Source organism: Embiotoca jacksoni, unplaced genomic scaffold, assembly GCF_022577435.1.
Source record: "Embiotoca jacksoni isolate LCO1_2020_lvr unplaced genomic scaffold, fEmbJac1.0.p SCAF_3, whole genome shotgun sequence".
In the NCBI taxonomy this organism is placed as follows: Eukaryota; Metazoa; Chordata; class Actinopteri; family Embiotocidae; genus Embiotoca; species Embiotoca jacksoni.
Genome location: NW_027185381.1, coordinates 24,349,661 through 24,363,600, shown reverse-complemented (window position 1 = coordinate 24,363,600; position 13,940 = coordinate 24,349,661). Strand labels below are relative to the sequence as shown.

General features: G+C 46.5%; 1 protein-coding gene, 1 long non-coding RNA gene and 6 other non-coding genes across 11 annotated transcripts; 7 read left to right on the top strand and 1 right to left on the bottom strand.

The window, feature by feature from the left end:
• Position 1: 1 nt before the first annotated feature.
• On the top strand, positions 2-11,406 carry LOC138206082 (uncharacterized). Of its 2 annotated transcripts, none has more exons than XR_011178912.1 (3): positions 2-214; positions 10,464-10,719; positions 11,318-11,406. It is a non-coding gene; the product is annotated as an uncharacterized lncRNA (long non-coding RNA). The 2 variants fall into 2 exon arrangements; XR_011178913.1 differs by lacking the exon at positions 2-214 and adding an exon at positions 576-674.
• Positions 890-960, top strand: trnag-gcc (transfer RNA glycine (anticodon GCC)). The gene has a single exon. It is a non-coding gene; the product is annotated as a tRNA-Gly (tRNA).
• On the top strand, positions 1,946-2,016 carry trnag-gcc (transfer RNA glycine (anticodon GCC)). The gene has a single exon. It is a non-coding gene; the product is annotated as a tRNA-Gly (tRNA).
• trnag-gcc (transfer RNA glycine (anticodon GCC)) lies at positions 6,248-6,318 on the top strand. The gene has a single exon. It is a non-coding gene; the product is annotated as a tRNA-Gly (tRNA).
• Positions 7,018-13,791, bottom strand: fam169b (family with sequence similarity 169 member B). 3 transcript variants are annotated; one of them, XM_069162564.1, is made up of 9 exons: positions 13,674-13,791; positions 12,971-13,099; positions 12,348-12,450; positions 12,140-12,225; positions 11,357-11,519; positions 10,483-10,665; positions 10,141-10,266; positions 9,941-10,012; positions 7,018-9,087 (listed from the first exon to the last, which is right to left on the bottom strand). In XM_069162564.1, exons 1-8 carry the CDS (start codon positions 13,764-13,766, stop codon positions 9,963-9,965), a joined length of 933 nt encoding a protein of 310 aa, XP_069018665.1. In that variant the 5' UTR covers positions 13,767-13,791; the 3' UTR covers positions 7,018-9,087; positions 9,941-9,962. The 3 variants fall into 3 exon arrangements, with proteins under 3 accessions (XP_069018665.1, XP_069018666.1, XP_069018664.1); XM_069162565.1 differs by lacking the exon at positions 7,018-9,087 and adding an exon at positions 9,108-9,776; XM_069162563.1 differs by lacking the exon at positions 7,018-9,087 and having other exon boundaries at positions 9,845-10,012.
• On the top strand, positions 7,867-7,937 carry trnag-gcc (transfer RNA glycine (anticodon GCC)). Its single transcript has one exon. It is a non-coding gene; the product is annotated as a tRNA-Gly (tRNA).
• Positions 8,495-8,565, top strand: trnag-gcc (transfer RNA glycine (anticodon GCC)). Its single transcript has one exon. It is a non-coding gene; the product is annotated as a tRNA-Gly (tRNA).
• On the top strand, positions 9,555-9,625 carry trnag-gcc (transfer RNA glycine (anticodon GCC)). The gene has a single exon. It is a non-coding gene; the product is annotated as a tRNA-Gly (tRNA).
• Positions 13,792-13,940: the final 149 nt, after the last annotated feature.

The window sequence follows — 13,940 nt, the reverse complement described above, 5'->3', positions numbered from 1 at the left end:
TGCGCTCGATTTTTCACACAGCAGGTGCCGGACTGGTGGATGGCCGTCTTGTAAATACAACGTGGGGTGTTTTTCCTGTTGCTTCGACGAGACTTTTGGGCCAATTTTTTTTAACAGTGTTATTTCATTTGATTTCGTCTGGCAGATCAAGTAAAAACAAGTAACTCCGGGTGGGGGAAAAAAAAACAAAAAACCGAGCTTGTGTTTTGCAAAGGTACGTTCACAACAACTTCAGCGCGCTTTTCTTTTTCTTTGACTTGGCCAGCATGTTTTGTTTTTTGTTTTTTTTTGCCTTTGTGTAGCTTCACAGTTTGTGCAGATTTACATTTTACTTGAATATTTGCATCATACACCCGTGACTTAATTGACATATTGGACTTAACTACTTTTTTTTTTTTTTTTTTTTTTTTTTTGCATTTATCTGACAAATATAGTGACATTATTGGAGGAATTCTTCCTTATTATTGTCGTTCCTTAAGATTAATATTCGGTTATGGTCAGAGCGCCCCCTGCTGGCCGCAGGGAAATACGATATTTTTTCACACTTTGAAGTGCTTCGTCGAGCTGGTCAGAATTATCCTCAAGATGTTGATGATGAGGGCGTTGCCAGGGCGATGCAGCAAAGTCAAAGGATGCTTGAAACCTCACGAAACGTGACACATACATCCGGCGTGGTGAGATACGTCGCCTGATATACATCTCGTATGTCTTTTGTGCATGGGCGTGGCCAAATAGCTCGCTAGCGCCCCCTAACTTTGGCAACTGTTGATTCGTGTGAACCTAATCCCGCTAAACCAGCCGCAGAATTTAGTCACAAACTGGGCAAATATCAAGTCGAGATGTCGTAACTGCGCTCGCTGGGTGCAAACCTGTGTTGGTAGTGTCCCAAGCATTGGTGGTTCAGTGGTAGAATTCTCGCCTGCCACGCGGGAGGTCCGGGTTCGATTCCCGGCCAATGCAAATAACTTTTGTAAAATGTTTTTGCTTGAACACATACCTTTATTATCTGCAGAAAATACCAAATATGTACAAATCTGTGGTCTTTGGACTTTAACAAGGCGGTGGAAGAAGCCTAATAATCATCTCTGAGGAGAAGGCAGAGTCTGAAGACTGGAGGATAGTCTCACCAACAGAGGTGGCTGCAGAGGTCTCCGAGGTAGTGAAGGAGCTTCTCAGTGGTCTCCTTTGAAGTTTACAAACTATGGTCATTCAACTGGAGAAAAAAGAAGTCGTGCTCGTGTTTTTTTTTTTTGTATTTCCTCTGGAGAGGACTTGGATTTCAGAGGTTGATGTGTGTGCAGGGGCCTCGTAAGAGGTCGGGAATCCAGATTGTCAGCGTGGGCTGCAGGACTGCTTCCTGTCTGAGTGATCTCACTGCTTGGGGAGAATCCTTCTTGGCTCACATCGCAAATTTGAATTTGTTGTTCAACATATCCTATTATCAGTGGACTGTTTATGTTACAGGGGCTCCAGTCTACAAGACTGCATAAAGAAAAACAGAGGAGGCTTTAGACTCAGTGCTTGGACATTTTTGTCACGGGTTTGATCCCCGACTAATGCGCAAATGGTTTTATTTGAATTATAGCTGTAACACAATCTCCTAGCCAACCAATGAAAGAATCCTCTGTCAATCATCCTGTCTTTGATAATGTGCTAACATTTTCATGCTGCGTTTCCCACGCTGTTGAAATTTCAGTTCATCTAATATCATTTGTTGGATGCTTAATTGGATATTTTGGTAATCTTATTTCCTCTGGTGCCACCATGAGACTGATAAAACTAACCCCAAACCTAAGTGTTGCACAATTTCTATTAAGACTTTGGACCTCATGTGAAGCTTCTCCCACTAAACCAGCCACAGAGTTTAGTCACAAACTGGCCAAAAACCAGTCAAGGTGTCGTAACTGTGTGCGTGTGGTGCAAACCTGTGTTGTTGGTGTCCCAAGCATTGGTGGTTCAGTGGTAGAATTCTCGCCTGCCACGCGGGAGGCCCGGGTTCGATTCCCGGCCAATGCAAATAACTTTAGTAAAATGTTCTGACTGGAACATGAAACTTCATTATCTGCAGAAAATACCAAAAATGTACAAATCTGTCGTCTTTGGACTTTGACTGGAGATATCATGGGACGGTGGAAGAAGCCAAAGAGACATCTCCTCTGAGGAGAAGGCAGAGTCCGAAGACAAGTGGTGCTTTTGTTAGGTAGGTAGGTATGGTAGGTATTTACTTTATTAATCCCCGAGGGGAAATTTTTTCGCTACAGCAGCATACAGAAGCAATAAGATAATAATAGAAATAATAGAATAAAATAATAGAATAGAATAATAGAAAAGCAATAGAATAGCAGTAAATAGCAGTAAAAAATATAAATATAAAATGCACAGTTTACACAGTACATCATATATCTATATATATTATATACAAACAAACCAAGAAACACAGTCAACAGTGTTATTGTACTGTGATGGATTTTGCCAGAGGTGAGTTATTGTACAGTCTTATTGCAGTGGGCAGGAATGATCTCCTGTATCTGTCCTTGTGACAGCGGAGCTGGAGGAGTCTTTTGGAGAAAGTGCTCCGCTGTCCCTGCAGCAGGTGGTGGAGAGGGTGGACAGGATTATCCAATATGGACAATAGTTTGTTCAGCGTCCTCCTCTCCACCACCTTTTCCAGGCTGTCCAGTTTGTAGCCGATGATGGAGCCGGCCTTCTTAACCAGTTTGCCAAGTCTGTTGGTGTCACCGGCTCCAATGCTGCTCCCCCAGCAGACCACAGCGAAGTACAATGCACTGGCCACAACAGACTGGTAGAACATCTCCAACATCTCGCTGCACACATTGAAGGATCGAAGTTTCCTAAAGAAAAAGAGTCGACTCATCACCTTCTTGTAGACAGCGTTGATGTTGGTCTTCCGGTTCAGTCTGTTGTCGATGGACACACCCAGGTACTTGTACTCCTCAACCATGTCCACCTCCTCTCCCAGAACTCTCAGCGGTTGTGGAGCCGTCGTCTTCCTCCTGAAGTCGACCACCATCTCTCTGGTCTTGGCCACGTTCAGGAGCAGGTGATTTCTTCCCGCCCACTCCACAAAGTCCTCCACTACTGCCCTGTACTCATCCTCCCGTCCATCCCTTATACACCGACCACTGCAGAGTCATCAGAGAACTTCTGCAGATGGCAGGACTCTGAGTTGTACTGGAAGTCAGTTGTGTATAAGATGAACAGGAAGGGGGACAGAACAGTTCCCTGAGGAGCTCCAATACCACTATCAGACAGCACACTGCCCAGACGGACAAACTGTGGTCTGCCTGTCAGGTAGTCATTGATCCAGGAGACGGTGGGCGCGTCCACCCCCACCACCCGCAGCTTCTCACTCAGCAGCAGTGGTTGGATGGTGTTGAATGCACTGGAGAAATCAAAGAAAGTGATTCTCACAGATTCACCGGTTCCATCCAGGTGAGACTGAGCTCGTTGCAGCAGGTAGATGATGGCGTCGTCCACTCCCACACGAGGCTGGTACGCAAATTGCAGAGGGTCCAGAGAAGATTTCACCAGCGGCCTCAGGTGGGCCAAGACCAGCCTCTCCAGCACCTTCATCACATGAGATGTGAGGGCAACTGGTCGGTAGTCGTTGAGGCCAGATGGAGTCGTCTTCTTGGGGACAGGAACCAGGCAGGACGTCTTCCACAGCACCGGGACCTCCTCCTGCTTCAGGCTCAGGTTGAAGAGGTGTTGTAGGACCTCAGCCAGCTGGACGGCGCAGGTCTTCAGGACCACGGGGCTGATGCTGTCAGGCCCTGCAGCCTTGCGCTGGTGGATTCTCTCCAGCTGTCTCCTAACCTGGCCAGTCGTCACAGAGAGGGGGGTGTGGGGGGGGGGGGTCGAGGTGTCGATGGAGGAAGAGCCCTTTGAGATTGAGGGCTCTATGCAGTTCACCAGGGGGCGCAGAGGGGGGAGGGGAGGAGGCAGCAGAGGTGTTTGGGAGGTGTGAGGTGTGGAGGAGACAGATGAGGGTGGTGAACTAAACCTGTTGAAGAAACAGTTTAGTTCATTTGACCTCTCCATGGAGCCCCCTGGTTGTCTCTCTCTCCCCTTGAACCCAGTAATCTCCTTCATACCGGTCCGCACCTCCCTCACGTTGTTCTGCTGGAGTTTGGCCTCCAGCTTCCTCCTGTAGGAGTCCTTGCACTCCCTGAGCTTCTCCTTCAGGTGGCGCTGCACTCTCCTGAGCTCCTCCCTGTCCCCAGACCTGAAGGCTGCTTTCTTCTTATTAAGAAGCACCTTCAGGTCACTGGTGATCCACGGTTTATTGTTGGGGAAGCATTTTACAGTCCGGGATGGTACGGTGGTGTGTTCACAGAATTTAATGTATTCTGTGATACAGTCCGTCATGCTGTTGATGTCCTCCCCATGTGGTCCAAACAGCACATTCCAGTCCGTGGACTCAAAGCAGTCCTGCAGGGCATCTTTAGCCTCCTGTGTCCACCTCCTCACAGTCCTGGTGGTCACAGGCTGCCTCTGCACCAGGGGAACATACTTGGGAGTCAGCAGGACCAGGTTGTGATCCGACCTACCAAGGGGGGGAAGGGCAGTAGCACTGTATGCATCCATGGCATTAGCATACAGTAAGTCCAGAGTTTTATTGTTCCGTGTGGGGCAGTTCACATACTGGTGCAAAGTTGGCAGTACTTCATCCAGACTGGTTAAAGTCTCCAGTAACTGCCAAAAATGCACCGGGATGCTTAGTCTGCAGTTTGGACACAGTGGAGTGTATGGTGTCCACTGCTGCCTCTGCGTCAGCTGATGGAGGAACGTACACAGCGATAACAATGGCGGACGTGAACTCCCTCGGCAAATAACACGGGCGCATCCCCACGGCTAGCAGTTCAATGTCCGGGCTACAGAAACGTTCCTTCAAACACGTGGTCGGGATTGCACCACCTCTCGTTCACATAGACTGCAATCCCTCCACCTTTCTTCTTACCGCTCCAAACAACGTCTCTGTCTGCCCGAACAGTCCTGAAGCCGGGTACGGCCGCGCTGTGGTCCGGGAGATGTGAGTGCAGCCACGTCTCGGTGAAACACATGATGCTGCACTCCCGGTACTCCCGCTGGGTCTTTACCAGCGCGCCGAGCTCGTCCGTCTTGTTGGCCAACGACCTCACGTTCCCCATTAAGATCGCCGGTACCGCTGGTTTGTATTTCCTCCTTTCCGCCTTCCGCTTAGCTCCAGCTCTGCAACCCCGACGTCTTCTCCGAAGTTCAACGGGGATCTCAGGCCTCGCTCCGGGCAGCAGCAGTAGGGGCCGACTCAGCGCGATCAGCTGATCACGCGAGTAAACAATAACAGTGTCCCCAACCAGAAACGTGGAAAAATTACGGTCCATTGTCTGACCGTTAACTTAACACACGAGAGAAAAAAAAACAAACAACAACTCCGAAGAGGAGAAAGGCTTAAAAAATACTAATAAACAACACACTCGGGGAGGGGAGCTGCTGCAACAGGCTGCCGCGAGCGCGGCGCCATCTTACTTGTTGTGTCCGTGCGTATCGTCCCTCATGAAAAGGTGTACCAAGCATCGGATGTTCAGTGGTAGAATTCTCGCCTGCCTGGAGTTAAACCTACTGGGTTTGATAACGTGCTGAGATTTTTACGTAGAAGTTCACTCTGGTTGTCCTTGTTGAATCACCACCTTAACGTGGTTGAGGGGTTTGTGTTTCCCTGTAATCTTGGGAGCTGTGACCGGAGAGTCACCCGGTCGTTGGTGGGGTCTCCCAAGGCCATTTGCTTCTTGGCAAGAGAAACTAAACCACTAATCCAGCCACAAAGTATATAGTCACAAACCGGACAAAAAACAGATGCGTGGCGTCGTGCCTGCACACACGGCGCAAACGTTGGTTGGTAACATCCCAAGCATCGGTGGTTCAGTGGTAGAATTCTCGCCTGCCTGGAGTTAAACCTACTGGGTTTGATAACGTGCTGAGATTTTTACGTAGAAGTTCACTCTGGTTGTCCTTGTTGAATAACCACCTTAACGTGGTTGAGGGGTTTGTGTTTCCCTGTAATCTTGGGAGCTGTGTTGTCGGAGTCACCCGACCGTTGGTGGGGTCTCCCAAGGCCAATTGGTTCTTGGCAAGAGAAACTAAACCACTAATCCAGCCACAAAGTATATAGTCACAAACCGGACAAAAACAAGTCGAGGCGTCATGCCTGCACACGTGGTGCAAAGTTATATTGGTGGTGTCCCAAGCATTGGTGGTTCAGTGGTAGAATTCTCGCCTGCCACGCGGGAGGCCCGGGTTCGATTCCCGGCCAATGCAAATAACTTTTGTAAAATGTTTTTGCTTGAACACAAAACTTCATTATCTGCAGAAAATACCAAAAATATACAAGTCTGTGATCTTTGGACTTTAACAAGGCGGTGGAAGAAGTCCAATAAACATCTCTGGGGAGAAGGCAGAGTCTGAAGACTGGAGGATAGTCTCGCCAACAGAGGTGGCTGCAGACGTCTCCGAGGTAGTGAAGGAGCTTCTCAGCGGTCTCCTTTGAAGTTTACAAACTATGGTCATTCAACTGGAGAAAAAAGAAGTCGCGCTCGTTTTTTGTTTTGTTGTATTTCCTCTGGAGAGGACTTGGATTTCAGAGGTTGATGTGTGTGCAGGGGCCTCGTAAGAGGTCGGGAATCCAGATTGTCAGCGTGGGCTGCAGGACTGCTTCCTGTCTGAGTGGTCTCGCTGCTTGGGGAGAATCATTCTTGGCTCACATCGCAAATTTGAATTTGTTGTTCAACATATCCTATTATCAGTGGACTGTTGATGTTACAGGGGCTCAGTGAGACCGGGTCCAGTCTACAAGTCTGCATAAAGAAAAACAGAGGAGGCTTTAGACCAGGGTTGTCAAACATGCGGCCCACGGGCCGGACCCGGCCCGCCAAGGGGTCCAGCTCAGCCCGCCGGATGACTTTGCTAAGTGTGAAAATTACAGAAAGACATAAATTGCATTTCTACAAGAATATGGAGGTTCATGAGTACAAACATTTTGTAATTTTTTTTTTAATCGATCCAGTAATTGCTTCAAAAACAGCGTATATGCGACGTCTGCTCCGGAGGAAGAAGTGCTCGGTGCTCGCTTTGTGATGCGGTTCACGTCAAATGCGTCACAAAGTGAGGGAATCTGCAGAGGAGAGCCCGGGCAGATAAACAGTGGGCTGATGTCTGAGTCTTTGGTCTTTATGTTTCTGGTTTATTGCAGAAAGATCTTAAAATAGGGTTTATCATCCAAAAACCTTCACCAATGATTTAAACATAGAGAAATATTGTCGTTATGTCTGCGTTATTATGCTATGATTTTACTGGTCTGGCCCACTTCAGATCAAAGTGGGCGGTATGTGGCCCCTTAACTAAAATGAGTTTGACACCCCTGCTTTAGACTCAGTGCTTGGACATTTTTGTCACGGGTTCGATCCCCGACTAATGCGCAAATGGTTTTATTTGAATTATAGCTGTAACACAATCTCCTAGCCAACCAATGAAATAATCCTCTGTCAATCATCCAGTCTTTGATAATAACATTTTCATGCTGCGTTTCCCACGCTGTTGAAATTTCAGTTCATCTAATATCATTTGTCCAATGTTGGATGCTTAATTGGATATTTTGGTAATCTCCTTACATTTCCTCTGGTGCCACCATGAGACTCATAAAACTAACCACAAACCTAAGTGTTGCACAATTTCTGTTAAGACTTTGGACCTCATGTGAAGCTTCTCCCACTAAACCAGCCACAGAGTTTAATCACAAACTGGCCAAAAACCAGTCAAGGTGTCGTAACTGCGTGCCTGTGGTACAAACTTGTGTTGGTGGTGTCCTGAGCATTGGTGGTTCAGTGGTAGAATTCTCGCCTGCCACGCGGGAGGCCCGGGTTCGATTCCCGGCCAATGCAAATAACTTTTGTAAAATGTTCTAGCAGAAACATAAAACTTCATTATCTGCAGAAAATACCAAAAATGTACAAATCTGTCGTCTTTGGACTTTGACTGGAGATATCAAGGGACGGTGGAAGAAGCCCAAGAGACATCTCCTCTGAGGACAAGGCAGAGTCCGAAGACAAGCGGTGCTTTTGTTGTGTCCGTGTGTATCGTCCCTCATGAAAAGGTGTACCAAGCATCGGAGGTTCAGTGGTAGAATTCTCGCCTGCCTGGAGTTAAACCTACTGGGTTTAATAACGTGCTGAGATTTTTACGTAGAAGTTCACTCTGGTTGTCCTTGTTGAATCACCACCTTAACGTGGTTGAGGGGTTTGTGTTTCCCTGTAATCTTGGGAGCTGTGTTGTCGGAGTCACCCGGTCATTGGTGGGGTCTCCCAAGGCCAATTGGTTCTTGGCAAGAGAAACTAAACCACTAAACCAGCCACAGAGTTTAGTCACAAACTGGCCAAAAACCAGTCACGGTGTCGTAACTGCGTGCGTGTGGTGCAAACCTGTGTTGGTGGTGTTCCAAGCATTGGTGGTTCAGTGGTAGAATTCTCGCCTGCCACGCGGGAGGCCCGGGTTCGATTCCCGGCCAATGCAAATAGCTTTTGTAAAATGTTCTAACTGGTACGTGAAACTTCATTATCTGCAGAAAGTACCAAAGATGTACAAGTCTATGATCTTTGGACTTTGACAAGGCGGTGGAAGAAGTCCAATAAACATCTCTGGGGAGAAGGGAGAATCTGAAGACTGGAGGATAGTCTCACCAACAGAGATGGCTGCAGAGGTCTCCGAGGTAGTGAAGGAGCTTCTCAGTGGTCTCCTTTGAAGTTTACAAACTATGGTCATTCAACTGGAGAAAAAAGAAGTTGTGCTTGTTTGGGTTTTTTTTGTATTTCCTCTGGAGAGGACTTGGATTTCAGAGGTTGATGTGTGTGCAGGGGCCTCGTAAGAGGTCGGGAATCCAGATTGTCAGCGTGGGCTGCAGGACTGCTTCCTGTCTGAGTGATCTCGCTGCTTGGGGAGAATCATTCTTGGCTCACATCGCAAATTTGAATTTGTTGTTCAACATATCCTATTATCAGTGGACTGTTTATGTTACAGGGGCTCCAGTCGACAAGTCTGCATAAAGAAAAACAGAGGCGGCTTTAGACTCAGTGCTTGGACATTTTTGTCACGGGTTCGATCCCCGAGTAATGCGCAAATGGTTTTATTTGAATTTTAGCTGTAACACAATCTTCCAGCCAACCAATGAAGGAATCCTCTGTCAAGCATCCTGTCCTTGATAATGTGCTAACATTTTCATGCTGCGTTTCCCACGCTGTTGAAATTTCAGTTCATCTAATATCATTTGTTGGATGCTTAATTGGATATTTTGGTAATCTCCTTACATTTCCTCTGGTGCCACCATGAGACTGATAAAACTAACCACAAACCTAAGTGTTGCACAATTTGTATTAAGACTTTGGACCTCATGTGAAGCTTCTCCCACTAAACCAGCCACAGAGTTTAGTCACAAACTGGCCAAAAACCAGTCAAGGTGTTGTAACTGCGTGCGTGCAGTGCAAAGGTGTGTCAGTGGTGTCCAAGCATTGGTGGTTCAGTGGTAGAATTCTCGCCTGCCACGCGGGAGGCCCGGGTTCGATTCCCGGCCAATGCAAATAACTTTAGTAAAATGTTCTAACTGGAACACGAAACTTCATTAGCTTCAGAAAACACAAAAAAATTTACAAATCTGTGGTCTTTGGACTTTTGCCTTTGACAGGGGATATCATGGAGTGGTGGAAGAAGCCCAAGAAACAAGGCAGAGTCTGAAAACACAGGGATAGTTTTACGCACACCCCTGGCAGACGTCTCTGAAACGTTCACGCTAAAAAGCTTCTCAGTGATCTATTTTAATGTTTCAAGGCAATGGCAATTTCTGTATCAAGTGTTTATTCGTCCAACTTAATATTTCCGAAATTGACATCATCACCTCCTCAGACGAGTCGTCGGCCTCATTCCTCCGTGTTCGTCTCGTTGTCGGGACGGCTCTCTTCATTAACGCCTCGAAAGAAATGAGTCAGATCAAGTCACATTACCCTACTACATCGTCTGGACCCTTTGGAAAATGCTTTAAGTTTACAAGCATCACTAAAATAAAAACATCTCTAAAAGCTAAACATAAAGACGTACCAAGTGGGTAGCGGCCCAGCTGGATGTTGAGCCAGATGTTTTGTCGTTGAGCCCACCCCCCTGGAGCCTCCACCTCATACAGACGCCCCCGATGCTCCTCGTGCTTCTGCAGGAACGTCCTGAGCACTGAACAAACGGCATTAACAAACACTTGCAGGCGAGTTCGCCATTTTTACAAACAAAGGAGAGGTTGACGGAAAAAAACAAAAAACAGCTGTGTTGCAATCAACCGCCGAGGTTCTGTGTTAGGGTTTGGAAATATGGACAATATGCTCTTACTTGGTGTGTCTTATGTTTAGTTATTTCTCTACTTCCTCCTTAAGAAATGAAAACCAGGCTGACCTGCTGCCATGCCGGTCGATAACGGGGAGCTGACTCCCAGGAACTCCTCCGTGGAGAAGGAGGAGCAGAAATCCTCCAGCATCTGAAGTCCGAAGCCTCTCCTCCTGCAGCTCCTCCTCACCAGCGCCGTGTCCAGGACGGGCAGCAGGTAGCAGCAGCCGCTCCAGCCGTCGCAGAGGCTGCCTGAAGTCACAGAAAGAGGAGTCGCCGCTGTAAAACATGTTACCGTCCCGCACGGTACTGTTAAGTAATAAAAGCAGTGTGAGCCTTCACTCTTATAAATGTGTACTAATGCATCACGGATGCTGTTTTTGTGTGTGTGTTTTTTTAAAAATATATATATATAACTAAGCGCTGATAACAAGCCGGGTGGTCCCTCTCCTCTTTAGCCTGGAGGAGGCACCGTCCATAATTTTCCAGAAAGAATCAGAAATTTTGATTTGTCAGACCACACAGACCAGGCTACTATTTCCCCACGCAGTCTTTCACACCACGCTGAACCTCTTCCCATCTTCCCCGCTGAGACTCTGCCTCTGAAATGCTTTTTTTTTTTTTTTCATACTAATCTGTTTCTAATTAGTTATGAGATGTTCGACCAGGTGTGTTTTTTTTTTTTTTTTTTTTGTGCTTTACACAACTTTTTCTGTGTCGCTGCTATCAAATTCAAAATGAGCATATATTTTTCTTAAAATAATAAAAATGTCTCAGTTTCAGCATTTGATATGTTGTCTCGGGTCTATTTTCAATTAAATATGGGTTCACGCGATTTGCAATTCATCTGATGTGGTTTTTTTTTAAATTTTTTATTAACATTTCAACTTTTTTTTGGAAACAGGGTTGTCCTCGTCCCCGCTCTCGTCCCCGTCCACCTCACCTCTGTGTTTGACGGTGTAGAAGCCGACCGCCCGGCCGTCCGTCCACAGCACTCTGCAGCTCTCCGTGGGCGGATGCCGGGAGAACGACGCCCCCTCCTGCGACGGCCTCTCCACCACCCGACTGAGCAGGAACACAACCAGCCTCTCCACAATCGAATGCACCTGTCGACGCCAAACGTAACACGCATTTGTAGGGTCGCGCCGGTCGGAGAATTACAATTACAAAAAGTATATGTTACAACACTTTCCCACTAATTTAAGCGTGTTGGAAGTTGTTGCTGACGTCGGGAGCCGGTGAGCTCCCGAGACGGTGACGGCGCTTTCAGAAAACGACTAAAAGAGATTTAATTCTGTGCTTTTTTTGGGACTTTTCAGATCTTCAGAGATGCCGACAGACTCGGCGTGGATCGTAGAAGGAAGTGCGTGAATCCCTGAAGAGTCCGGCTGTCTGGAAATCAAACCAGACTGAGACTGACGGCGTGACAGATACGCCCTAACGACTTGTCTCCCAAAGTAATGGATAAACGATTAAAACAGCTATAACTAATGGATAAATGTTGGATTACTATCCGTAGGAAATAAATTGCAAATAACATTTCATTAATAGTGTTAAACTCAAACTCAAATGGAGGAGTCACGTTTGGAGCACGGTGGGCGGTGTCGACGCTGGAGCTCGTCTCGTTAAAATGTTGTGAAATCACCAGACTGAATGATTCGATTGATCGATGACCGCATTTCTTCTCCACGCCGTTCAGACCTGCGCAGACGCGAGCGCAACTCACCGGCACCAGGCCGCTTCTGGATTCGCGGGACGTTCGCAGGACGTCCTCCAAACGCCACCACTTCTCATGCAGGTACAAAGCCACCACTGGAAGGTAAAAGACAAAAAAAAAAAAAAAAAAAAAAAAAAAAAAAAGTCAAAAGCGATTCGCGTTTGACTCGGGCGAGCGGCGGCTGCCCGAAGAGAGCGGCGCGTTCGAAGGTCCGGACCTCGTGTCGGATCATCCGGAGGGTGAAGCGCCAGCACGGCGCAGGCGGGCCGGTCGTCCTCAAACAGCTGCAGCCGGCTCGTATTCGCGGCCGTTATCGCCACCTGAGCAGAAATCGAGACATGATGGGAACGATGCAAAATCACCTCCGCCACGGTCACAATTCGCTGTCTCAGATGTTGAAATAAATTTTTAATTTGGAACCCATAAAAAAAACATATTATATACAAGGTATTATATTTAATATTAAGGCTGCAATGATCCAGCAAAATGCTAAATATTTCACGGGTTTTAGGTTCTCAGATTTTGAAAGTTTGCAGATCGTCCTTATTTTTTTACCTCAGAAATTTCAAGGTTGTTGAGTTTTACTGTCGGCAGGTCGAGACAAGACATTCGATCGCGTGAAATGTGAATGCTGAAAGTGTATTTTCATGTTTTTACAGCAAACAATGTCCCGGTCATGTGAGTAAATGAATCAAAGTATTTATTAATAATTAAAAAAAAAAAAAAAATCATTTTCTACACAATAATTTGTCATAATAATGCTTTAAAAAAAAAAAAAAAAAAACTATGTTAAAGACTTAACAAATACAAGAAAGTTTCACAATAAAGTTGTTTGGAAACCTTTGAGGTCTCTGATGATTGAAACCACTCGTCATTACAACGTCCGGACTCCAGAGAAGAGAGGTAACGTTGAGATGCAGATGTTGGGTCAGCGTCATCCACAGCTGGAAGGTCCACAGGGTACATGACCTTTGGAAAGACAGCACAGGTGTTGAAGGTGTCTTTGCACATTTACCACGTGCTAATAGTTTTTTCCAGCAGAGAAAATGTCCACCAGGGTACGTTCATAATTTGGGGCATTTTAGAGCAGCTTTTCTCCCCCGAAACGCGGAATTTCAGAGCAGAAGATGAGTTATGATCTCTGACAAGCTGGTAGTTTGTTGTGGTAAAATCGGCATATAAATTACGGTGTTCAATGCAGAAGAACCAGTTTAACTAACTCCCAGGTCACGAGTCTGTTGTTGACGGGACAACGTCAAGTTGAAGCTCATAAAAACAACCCTAAAGCGCATTAAACCTATACTTTTCCTGCTTCTGTTTCATAAAGACGTTCTTGAGTGACATAATGTTCGTTATTCTCGTATATATTTGACGTCTTTTCGTGTTAAATATGTGCGTTTTTATTTTTTTTGGGTTCGCCGTCATCGGCCGTGTGCACTTTGAACTGTTAGCTTAGCAATGCTAACAAAAACAAAGATGTCACGGACGACAGCTTTGCGGCAGATAACCGTTAAATTTGTTTAAATACGTCGACTTCACTTACTTTGAGCGGACCGGAGAGGCCGGTGGAGCCACCTGTCACGTCCCCGGCTGAGACTTTGAGCCCCCTCCTCCTCTCTTTGACCTGCAGCGCCATCCTCCGACCGCACGCAGACCTGCCGTCCTTCTGCGAAGCCCGTCAAGCGCCTCCCGCACCGGAAACACAAGGTAGACTTCAAAATAAAAGCTTTTGAAAAACGAGTATTTTTTTTTTTTTTTTTTTTTTTTTTTTTTTAAATTTTTTTTATTAGGTAAATTCCTTTTCAAAGCC